The sequence below is a fragment of the Oncorhynchus gorbuscha genome, linkage group LG01, assembly GCF_021184085.1.
Source record: "Oncorhynchus gorbuscha isolate QuinsamMale2020 ecotype Even-year linkage group LG01, OgorEven_v1.0, whole genome shotgun sequence".
NCBI classification, from domain to species: domain Eukaryota; kingdom Metazoa; phylum Chordata; class Actinopteri; order Salmoniformes; family Salmonidae; genus Oncorhynchus; species Oncorhynchus gorbuscha.
Genome location: NC_060173.1, coordinates 24,270,743 through 24,283,040, shown reverse-complemented (window position 1 = coordinate 24,283,040; position 12,298 = coordinate 24,270,743). Strand labels below are relative to the sequence as shown.

At 42.3% G+C, this 12,298-nt stretch overlaps 1 protein-coding gene across 2 annotated transcripts in view; it reads right to left on the bottom strand.

Moving 5' to 3' along the window:
• LOC124035132 (inositol 1,4,5-trisphosphate receptor type 2-like) overlaps window positions 1-12,298 on the bottom strand; it is a 167,648-nt gene that overhangs the window by 60,532 nt on the left and 94,818 nt on the right. For both annotated transcript variants that reach the window (XM_046348555.1, XM_046348559.1), the window contains exons 39-43: window positions 7,535-7,722; window positions 6,212-6,404; window positions 4,224-4,486; window positions 3,614-3,814; window positions 2,931-3,041 (exon numbers count right to left, since the gene is read on the bottom strand). In XM_046348555.1, the coding sequence (XP_046204511.1) occupies window positions 2,931-3,041; window positions 3,614-3,814; window positions 4,224-4,486; window positions 6,212-6,404; window positions 7,535-7,722 (956 nt within the window). The remainder of the gene's footprint in view (window positions 1-2,930; window positions 3,042-3,613; window positions 3,815-4,223; window positions 4,487-6,211; window positions 6,405-7,534; window positions 7,723-12,298) is intronic.

Here is a 12,298-nt window from a genome sequence, read left to right as displayed (position 1 = left end):
CTTAGCAAACTGTTGGAAAAAATCGTATTTGACCAAATACAATGCTATTTCTCTGTAAACAAATTAACAACAGACTTTCAGCATGCTTATAGAGAAGGGCAATCAACACGTACTGCATTAACACAAATGACTGATGATTGGTTGAAAGTTACCGATAATAAGAATATTGTGGGAGCTGTACTGTTAGATTTCAGTGAAGCCTTGATATTATTGACCATAACCTGTTGAAAAAAAACGTATGTGCTACTTATGTGCTTTTCAACCTCTGCCATAATGTGGATTCAGAGTTATCTAATAGAACCCAAAGAGTTCTCTTTAATGGAAGCTTTTCTAATGTCAAACATGTAAAGTCTGGTGTACTGCAGGGCAGCTCTCTAGGCCCTCTACTCTTTTCTATTTTTACCAAAGACCTGCGACTGGAATTAAACAAAGCAGGGGTGTCCATGTATGCTGATGATTCAACCATATACACATCAGCAACCACAGCTAATGAAGTCACTGAAACCCTTATAGAGTTGCAGTCTGTTTTGAAATAGGTGGACAGTAATAAACCGGTCCTGAACATCTAAAACTAAGAGCAGTGTATTTGGTACAAATCATTCCTTAAGTGCAAGACCTCAGCTGAATCTGGTTATGAATGGTGTGGCTGTTGAACAAGTTGAGGGGACTAAATTACCTGACGTTACCTTAGATTGTAAACTGTCATGGTCAAAACATATAGATTCAATGGTTGTAAAGATGTGGAGAGGTCTAGCCGTAATAAAGAGATGCTCTACTTTTTTGACACCACACTCCAAAAAGCAAGTTCTGCAGGCTCTAGTTGTGTCTAATCTGTATTATTGTCCAGTCATGTGGTCCAGTGCTGCAAGGAAAGACCTAGTTAAGCTGCAGCTGGCCCAGAACAGAGCGGAACGTTTTGATCTTAATTGTAATCAGAGGGCTGATATAAAGACTCTGCATGCCAGTCTCTCTTGATTAAGAGTTGAGGAGAGACTGACTACATCACTTTTTATTAATGTGTTGAAAATCCCAAAGTCTTTGCATAGTCAACTTATACACAGCTCCGACACACGCACTTATCCCACCAGACATGCCAACAGGGGTCTTCTCACAAGCCCCACATCCAGAACAAATTCAAGAAAGCGTACAGTGTTATATATAGCCCTTATTGCATGGAACTTCCTTCCATCTCATATTGCTAAAATAAACAACATACCTGGTTTAAAAAAAACTGATAAAGCAACACCTCGTGGCACAACGAATCTCCCTTATTTGACCTAGATAGTTTGTGTGTATGCACTGATATGTAGACTACATGTGCCTTTTAAAAATGTTTATGTAGTCCTGTCCTTGAGCTGTTCTTGTTTCATGTTTTGTGTGGACCCCAGGAAGAGTAGCTAATGGGGATCCTAATAAAATACCAAATACCAAAACCACTAGCCTGCTATTCAGGGTAGTGGATGTGTGGTCGAAGTCTGGATATAAGGGTCTCTTTTCCAAGTTTAAAAGGATAAAAATTCAACATTGGCCACGCTGTCAATCCAGCATGACTTCTGCCTCATTCAAAACAACTGGAAACTCGGAAATCTCAGACTTCAGAGAGTTCAAGACAACTGGGAAAAAAACTAGCTCTGACTGGTAAAATATATCTTGATTGGTCATCCAATACGGAATTCCAAGTCGGGGAACTCTGTCCTCTTTCTAGAGCTATGACCTGAAGATAACCGACTTCATAATTCTACCTTGTCCCCCCCCCCCCCCCGAGGTTCCCAATTGTCTTGAAAGCGCAATACATCAAGAGAATGCCAGAAGTCAAAGCTAGATGACAGAATCCGCCCACGAAGGACTGCCGCACGGCACAAGGTGAGTCCAAAAATGTCTTGTATGCTGCTGCATGAATGATGTAATATGCCAGGGAGATATGTATACCGTAGTTAAGAACATAATACTAACTGTATGTTGTATAAAAAGCTGTTAGTAACCCATGTGCCTCACCGTAATAATTTGGTACCTTTCCCCCTCATAACTTAGCCTACTGTTCTGACTTATTGGTGTTTGAGAGAAATGTCATCATCAAATATGGTAAGAGCTTTCATATTCTGCTTATATGCCCCCTTCATTTATCCTACAGTTCTGACTTGGTGTACAGGGAGAATACTGTAAGAATGGCCCATGTTCTGAATTCTTGTCGCTGTACATTTCAAAAGTAGTAATTATATTGACTACGTCTGTCCTAGCTTGCTCAGTAATGTCTTAAATCGAAATGACAGATTACCTCTTATCCGCTCGTCGTCCCCTTATGTCATATAGTTTGAACATCTCCATTGTCAGTAGAAACCACATTTGTTTAAGCAAGTCAGCCATATCAGCTGTCTTTTTAAAAGGCAGTAAATGAGATTGCCAGACACTGCTCCGCTGATAGCCAGGTGTAGCACTAGTAAGGTTTTGGGCCTGCTGTTCGGACTCTGCTGTTGGGACAGCTTTATGTAGGCTCTAACAGTTTGTGGGCACCTTTATAGCGCAATTAATGTATTGTTTAGTGGCTTTTCTGGCATTTATCAACATTTTGGGGATGGAGTGCCCCACCAAAATGTACATGCTAAAATCACCACTGCACTGAGGAAAGACATTTGTTACCTATGAAAGAAAGGAGGAAAGAAGTTCAGTCCATTCATCCCTCACATCTCAGCAGATATCACCTTGTAAGGCCATAACACAAGGACAAATGGGTCTTTTAACAAGAAACTGATTCTGAAATGATTACCATGATAACATCGTGTGTGTAGTATGAATGGCCCACTAATATAGGGCTAGATGGGATAACCTATACAGTATTCATCTAGGTATAATGAACTATTCTCTGCAGCTTATCCAGCTGTTGATATAGGGCTCTCGTATAGGGGTGAATGTGTATGGAGAGATATGCTAACCTTGAGTTCTAGCACCAGGTCCATTCGATTCTTCCCCAAGGGGTTGATGGAGTTGACTATCAGAGCTATGATGATGTCGATTCCGTTGGACTCGTGCTTGGCTATACAGGACTGGGACAACAAGAGGTTAGTTAGTGAGCGGAAAACACTATAAAATGAAAACAACTTTCCATTGGAGATATAATAGTGGAACTAAAATTGGCAATATTTAAATAGGTAGTTCTAATGACAACACCCAACATCCTCGACAATAAGCTAAAACTTCAAGAAAAGTGAACTATCCCTTTAATTAAGATGTTATTGAATCAATTAGACAACTGTTGTCAGTCTAGCAGTATTGTAGGCCAAATGTGTAATGTCCCAACCATTTTATAAATGGACATGATTCACATCTTACTGAACAACCCCACATATTTGCTGTCAATGGTTTTCATGGCGAAGCTTGAACCACAAACTCAAATGCATCTTTGATGGTAAAGTAAGCACAACAACATTATAATTTTCTGGTGTAACCGGTGGGTGACCCCAGGCCAAGAGGAAATCCTTGTGGTACAACGGTGACATATCATATAATTTGGGTTTCCTAGTCTCAGGCAGGGATACCTCATCACGAGAACGTGATTCCACCTCCGCTACACTGGCACAGTAATGGGGTGACCTGGTAGGTAGTGGTGGTTCCCTACCTGGTTCTCGTGGCAAGGCCCCTGGCAGTACTCGGTGATTGTCTCCAGGGTCTGCCGGACAAGGTCCACGTTGCCCTCATTGATGTAGAGGCCCAGCAGGCCCAGGCCTCCCGTGGTGCTGCCACACATGATGTCCAGGAACTGCAGAGTCTCACACACTAGGTTGTAGTTGGTCTTGTTGTTCTGGTTCCGCAGGAAGTTCTGGATTCAGGGAGGAACCAGGAGGGGAAGAATGGTGGTTAATATTCATAGAATACTAGTATGACATCCTATCTGAGTGTGAGCACAACTGATCTGGTTTTATAGGAGGGTGTGTCAAAATAAAGGTAATGCTTTTCAGAATAAAACCGTGAGACAGATATTGACAATAATACCTGGTTGTTGAAAATGACTATGATTTAGTCTCAGAATCTAATCTGTTTCCTCAAATGATTTTAGGCCCACCTGCTAATCCTTGTTGAGATGATTCACTTATGATTCATGATTTACTCATCATGTGAACATGATAAACACCATGAAGTTCAGCTTGTGGTTAGAGAAACTGTGATCTCCCAATACAGTGCCCATATGCTGAGGATCAAGAAGAGGTTTATTCCATTTAATTCAATACCTGCAGGTTCCTGTTGTGGTTCTCACAGAGCAGCTGGAGGTATCGCAGGATAGGCTTCATGATGGTGATGGCCGGGCTCATCTGGGTCTCTTCCTCTCTCTCCTCGCCCCCTCCCCCGGGCCCATCACCGGCCTGGCCGTCCAGCACCTCCAGGTCTGTGTCCAGATCCTTTCGGAAGGAGACAAAGGCCTTGGAGGTGGCTGAGGACGCCTCCTTCAACTGGCCACGCATGTTGTCTTTCATGTGAAGGGAAGAGTCTTTCACTTGAGGAGGAGAAGAGGAAGGGGTGGGTCACTGAAGGGTTGCACAACTCTGGAAACAATCCTAAACATCCTCAGAATTTCTGGAAAACCTGTGAATTTATGCTGACTAGGGTTGGAGGGTGATTTACTTTCAAGTCAGACAATTTCACAGTGGAATTAAAATTCATGATATGAAAATGTTGCATTATTTTTTTGATCATGTAACCACTTGAATTTCAATTCCTTTCCTGATATTACTGTATTGAAATTAAATGGACCCCAACCCTGCTATTCACTGTGAGCCAATCCATCCCCATGATTGAAAAACAATGTTTCCCCCTCAGTCAAATTGATAGCAAAACTGATATGAAATCTTATTATTCGAAACAACCACATTTCTGTAATAATTCCTAAATGACTGTGACCCCTCTGACAACGGGTTAACTGTGTAGTAAGCATTTCTGGTGTATCAAAACAACACGTCTGGGTACAATGGTCCTTTGATAGACTTAGTGCTGTGGCCCCTCACATGGCCCCCGACATGTGACTGCAGGCATGGGGGCGAAACAGGAACAGAGAACCACAGAATCACTCCACAGTGTTCAGAGGTTAGTGAAACTACAGGGGAAACCACACAGATTTACACTGTTTTTACTGTAGTCACATTGCTAGTTAAATGGGTTAATGACCTCAGCCCAGAGAGATCGACTGGGGCCTAAGGTATAATGATGTCAGCAGAGAGAGAAATGTGAGTGACCTTTCACCTTATGAGTCACTATACCTCTGTATACAAAGGATGGGGTTTTAAACCTTTGAATGAAGATGCATATACTACACTGTATTACTGTATATTACACAGATGCACTACAAAATGTGTATTTGAATAACTGCAAATGTACATTATAGGCCTATTATCTGTATGTCTGTATTGAGTCCATTTCCCATCATCTCCATGGCGACCTGTAGGCTCATGTTCAGAGCTGACCCCTCATGGCCATTATGACTCAGCAGCTTTAGAACTTAAATCCCTCTTCACCTCTCATCCTCCCACATTTTCCCCCTCACTATTTAACTGTCTCTACCTTCCACACCACACTTCAGTCTGTGGAGTCTATGTAGATTTTTACAATATCTGCTACATCACAGACATGGTCTGGACTTGTTCTCCCATGAAACAAGGGGAAGGCCAGTAAGGAGGGGAAAGACTGCAGCTCCAGAACTGAATGAATAGGTATACGAATCAAACTAACTTTATTTAGATTTCCCCCACTAACAGTATACAGTCCAGTCCAAATGTATTGGCACCCTTGATAAAGATTAGCAAAAAAGTCTGTATAAAATAAATACAAATACTAAGCTATATTGTATGCAAAAAATGTGCAAATATATTTTATACTAATACAATTGCTCAGAGAAATATATTTAGTATAAGTAAGATTTGCTTTACTCTAAAAAGATAGGAGTCAAAATGATTGGCACCCCTGTTTTCAATACTCCAGCACCTGACTGTACATCAGAACATAGAGACATAAATACAGATGCCTGATGGAACCAAATACGAGGTATGGAGGAGAGGATCATAGAAACAGAATGACTAAAATGGCCAAAGCCCCTCAGACCTCAGCAATTTGACAGTACACTCATGAGGACCCTCAATATGGCTGCCGTCCCACCCATCATGCCAGATTGACTTGAATGGGAATGTCTGTTCAAGTCATTCTATTTCTATGGAGACAAAGAACATACCTGTTTTCCTGAGCCGGATGCCACTGTGACTGACGTCGACATCCTCCTCTCTCTTCCTGCAGGTGCTGACCTCGAACATGTTGACGGACACAGTGGCCCGGATCTCTTGCTGGGCCAGACGCATGCGGTCGTAGAACACCTTGAAGAAGCGCTCCGACTTCTTCTGCTTGTGCAGCTGGTGGTAGAACGAGTTCTGAGGGGGGTGTTAGGGTAGAAATGTAAACGACCCACCAGATAGTTGATAAACACTTGTATCGGAGTGAGTGTGTGTCCAACCTGAATCTCTCCATCTGTGCACATTTACGAATCTGAGTGAGCCTACTCTCTCCTCACCCACCTATATCTGAGTGAGCCTACTCTCTCCTCACCAACCTGTATCTGAGTGAGCCTACTCTCTCCTCACCCACCTGTATCTGAGTAAGCCTACTCTCTCCTCACCCACCTGTATCTGAGTAAGCCTACTCTCTCCTCACCCACCTATATTTGAGTGAGCCTACTCTCTCCTCACCCACCTGTATCTGAGTGAGCCTACTCTCTCCTCACCCACCTGTATCTGAGTGAGCCTACTCTCTCCTCACCCACCTGTATCTGAGTGAGCCTACTCTCTCCTCACCCACCTGTATCTGAGTGAGCCTACTCTCTCCTCACCCACCTGTATCTGAGTGAGCCTACTCTCTCCTCACCCACCTGTATCTGAGTGAGCCTACTCTCTCCTCACCCACCTGTATCTGAGTGAGCCTACTCTCTCCTCACCCACCTATATCTGAGTGAGCCTACTCTCTCCTCACCCACCTATATCTGAGTGAGCCTACTCTCTCCTCACCCACCTATATCTGAGTGAGCCTACTCTCTCCTCACCCACCTGTATCTGAGTGAGCCTACTCTCTCCTCACCCACCTACCCACCTATCTGAGTGAGCCTACTCTCTCCTCACCCACCTATATCTGAGTGAGCCTACTTTCTCCTCACCCACCTATATCTGAGTGAGCCTACTCTCTCCTCACCCACCTATATCTGAGTGAGCCTACTCTCTCCTCACCCACCTGTATCTGAGTGAGCCTACTCTCTCCTCACCCACCTATATCTGAGTGAGCCTACTCTCTCCTCACCCACCTATATCTGAGTGAGCCTACTCTCTCCTCACCCACCTATATCTGAGTGAGCCTACTCTCTCCTCACCCACCTATATCTGAGTGAGCCTACTCTCTTCTCACCCACCTATATCTGAGTGAGCCTACCCCCTCCTCACCCACCTATATCTGAGTGAGCCTACCCCCTCCTCGCCCACCTGTATCTGAGTGAGCCTACCCCCTCCTCACCCACCTGTATCTGAGTGTTTCCCCCCCGCAGCAGGGCGTTGCCTAGCAGGATGCTCTCCTGGAACACGCGATCGTTCTTGGTACTGACGATGAGGTCTATGACCAGCTCTGAGGCTCCCTCACTGTCAAGCAGACACTGGATGTCCACCATGCTGCTGCTCGGCTTGTCAGAGTCCTGGACCAGAGAGCCACCTGCAGATAGATAGATTAATAAACACATCGATTGGAATGGGAGAACATGATTTGGAACAGACTTGGGTTCTATTGTGCTTGTCTGGCTTAATGGACAAATGGTATAGTAGCAAACGTGGATACCCCACCCACCTGGCAAACCAGGTAGTCTCAAGCAAAGGCTAAAAGTAATTGAATGATATCAAATAGCATTTGAACCCATGTCTGATTTGGAACCGAGGGTTTGTATTATAACTGTCAATAATAAATAATAGCCTATGATTACAGCCTATGAAGAAATAACCTATGATTTGTATTTATTATGGATCCCTATTAGTTCCTGTCATGGCAGCAGCTACTCTTCCTGGAGTCCAGCAAAAAAAAGACAAAAAAAAAAGACAGTTACATACAGTTAAAAATACTACATGTCATAAGACCTTACACCCAACATATTCAGTGTGTTCCCACCACTCCACCACCCCATATTTACAATACAAAACCCATTTGCACATGTGTAGATTGCATGTTATCATGTGCATGTGCCCATGTGTCTCTTCACAGTCCCCGCTGTTCCATAAGGTATTTAATTTTCAGTTATTTAAAACAGATTCTACTGCTTGCATCAGTTAACTGATGTGGAATAGAGTTAACTGATGTCCACTTAGAGCCATGAGAGTGTTATACGCATATTTTAACGTTAGCTCTGCATGTACATTTAAGGGCGAGCCGTGCTGCCCTGTTCTGAGCCAATTGTAATTTTCCAAGGTCCCTCTTTGTGGAACCTAACAACACAACTGAACAGTAGTCCAGGTGCGACAAAACTAGAGCCTGTAGGACCTGCCTCATTGATAGTGTTGTTAAAAAAGCTCCCGAGTGGCACACCGGTCGAAGGCACTGCATCTTAGTGCAAGAGGTGTCACTATAGTCCCTGGTTTGAATCCAGGCTGTATCACATCTGGCCGTGATTGGGAGTCCCATAGGGCGGCGCACAATTGGCTGAGCGTTGGCCGGGGTAGGCGGTCATTGTAAATAAGAATGTTCTTAACTGACTTGCCTAGTTAAATAAAAGGTTAAATAAATACATGTTTAAAAAAAAGGCAGAGCAGTGCTTTATTATGGACAGACTTCTACCCATCTTAGCTACTGTTGTATCAATATGTTTTGACTATGACAATTTTACAACCCAGGGTTACTACAAGCAGTTAAGCCTCCTCAACTTGCTCAATTTCCACATTATATATTACAAGTTTTAGTTGAGGTTTATGGTGTGGTGAATGATTTATCCCAAATACAGTGCTTTTAGTTTTAGAAATATTTAGGACCAACTGATTCCTTGCCATCCATTCTGAAACTAACCGCAGCTCTTCGTTAAGTGCTGTAGGGATTTAACTCGGTGTAGTAGCTGACATGTATAGTGTTGAGTCATCCGCATACATAGCCACATTGGCTTTACTCAAGGCCAGTAGCATGTCATTACTAAAGATTGAAAAAAGTAAGGGTCCTAAGAGAGCTGCCCTGAGGAATTCCTGATTCAGTCTGAATTATGTTGTAGAGGCTTCCATTAAAGAACACCCTCTGTGTTCTGTTAGACAGGTAACTCATTATCCACAATATAGTAGGGGGTGTAAAGCCATAACATATACAGCACCAGTCAAAACGTTGAACACACCTACTAATTCAAGGGTTTTTCTTTATTTTAACAATTTTTTCGATATTATATAATAATAGTGAAGACATCAAAACTATGAAATAACACATATGGAATCATGTAGTAACCCAAAAAATTGTTAAAGAAATCCAAATATAGCCACCCTTTGCCTTGATGACAGCTTTGCACAATCTTGGCATTCTCTCAACCATCTTCATGAGGTAGTCACTTGGAATGCATTTCAATTAACAGGTGTGTCTTGTTAAAAGCTCATTTGTGGAATTTCTTTCCTTCTTAATGCGTTTGAGCCAATCAGTTGTGTTGTGACAAGGTAGGGTTGGTACACAGAAGATAGCCCTATTTGGTGAAACACCAAGTCCATATTACGGCAAGAACAGCTCAAATAAGCAAAGAGAAATGACAGACCGGCATTACTTTAAGACATGAAGGTCAGTCAAAGTGCAGTCGCAAAAACTACAAAGCGCTATGATGAAACTGGCTCTCATGAGGACCGCCACAGCAAAGGAAGACCCAGAGTTAACTCCTTGCAAAAGGATAAGTACATGAGTTACCAGCCTCAGATTGCAGCTCAAATAAATGCTTCAGAGTTTAAGTAACAGACACATCTCAACATCACCTGTTCAGAGGAGACGTGAATCAGACCTTCATGGTCGAATTGCTACAAAGAAACCACTACTAAAGGACACCAAGAAGAAGGAGAGACTTGCTTGGGCCAAGAAACACGAGCAATTAGACCGGTGGAAATCTGTCCTTTAGTCCGATTTGAGATTGTGACGCAGAGTAGGTGAACGGATGATCTCTGCATGTGTGGTTCCCACCATGAAGCATGGAGTAGGAGGTGTGATGGTGCTTTGCCGATGACACGGTCTGTGATTTATTCAAGGCACATATAACCAGCATGACAACCACAGCGATTTGCCATCCCATCTGGTTTGCGCTTAGTGGGACTATCATTTGTTTTTCAACAGGACAATGACCCAAAACACACCTCCAGGCTGTGTAAGGGCTATTTGACCAAGAGGGAGAGTGATGGACTGTTGCATCAGATGACCTGGTCTCCACAAATCACCAGACCCCCTTCCAGACTATTCGAAAAGCATTCCTCTTGAAGCTGGTTGAGGGAATGCCCAAGAGTGTGCACAGCTGTCATCAACGTAAAGGGTGGCTACTTCGAAGAATCTCAAATATAAAACAGCTTTGGATTTTTTTTTTTTTATACTTTTTTGGTGCTATGAGATTCCATGTGTTACTTCATAGTTCATGTCTTCACTATTATTCTACAATGTGGAAAATAGTACAAATATAGAGTAGGTGTCAACTTTAGACTGGTACTGTACGTTTTTCCATCAGCAGACTGATCGATAATGTCAAAAGCTGTACTGAAGTCTAACAAAACGGCTGCATCAATCTCAGCCAATCATCAGTTATTTGTGTAACTGTTTGTTGAATGTCCTTCCCTTTAAGCATGCTGTAATTCTGTTGTCAATTTGCTTACAGTAAAATAGCATTGTATCTGGTCAAACACAATTGTTTCAAAAAGTTTACTAAGGGTTGGTAACAGGCTTATTGGTCAGCTATGAGCCATTAAAGGGGGCTTTACTATTATTGAGAAACAACATTACTTTTGCTTCCTTCCAGGCCTGAGGGGGCACACTTTCTAGTAGGCTTAGATTGAATATATGGCAAATAGGAGTGGCAATATCGTGAACTATTATCCTCAGTAATTTTCCATCCAAGTTGTCAGACCCCGGTGGCTTGTCATTGTCTTTCAACAATTGTTTCACTTCTTCCACACTCACTTTATAGAATTCAAAACTACAATGCTGGTATTCCATAATTGGATCAGTTATACTTGGATGTGTAGGTTCAGCATTTGTTGCTGAAATGTTATGCTTACATTTGCTAATTTTGCCAATGAAAAAAATCATTAAAGTAGTTCGCAATATCAGTGGGTTTTGTGATGAATGAGCCATTTAATTCAATGAATGATGGAGCCGAGTTTGCCTTTTTGCCCAAAATGTAAGGCGCTCCAAATCTTTTTACTATCATTCATCTTTGATTCTTCTTATTCAGTTAAGTCAATTTTCCATATGTTTGCCAATCGGTTGTGCAGCCAGACTTATTTGCCATTCCTTTTGCCTCATCCGTCTCAACCATACAATTTTTCAATTCCTCATCAATCCACAGTCATTTTCTTGATGGGTGCATGCTGATTAGTAACTGGGATAGAAATTTCATAAATGTGTCAAGTGCAGTGTCTGGTTGCTCCTCATTACACACCAGAGACCAACAAATATTCTTTACATCAATAACATAGGAATCACTACAAAACTTATTGTATGACCTCTTATACACTATATTAAGCCCAGCCTTTGGAACTTTGGTTTTCCTAGATATGACTACTATATTGGGATAACTACATCCAATGGATTTGAATACTGCTTTAAAGCAAATTTCTGCAGCATTAGTAAAGTAGTGATCAATAGATGCCGATAATTTAATTCCTGTGCTGTTTGATTATAGATTACAGCCTAAGAGGAAATAACAACCTGTGATTACAACCTGAGAGTAAATAACAACCTGTGATTACAGCCTGAGAGGAAATAACAACCTGTGATTACAGCCTGAGAGGAAATAACAACCTGTGATTACAGCCTGAGAGGAAATAACAACCTGTGATTACAGCCTGAGAGGAAATAACAACCTGTGATTACAGCCTGAGAGGAAATAACAACCTGTGATTACAGCCTGAGAGGAAATAACAACCTGTGATTACAGCCTGAGAGGAAATAACAACCTGTGATTACAGCCTGAGAGGAAATAACAACCTGTGATTACAGCCTGAGAGGAAATAACAACCTGTGATTACAGCCTGAGAGGAAATAATAACCTATGATTACAGCCTGAGAGGAAATAATAACCTATGAT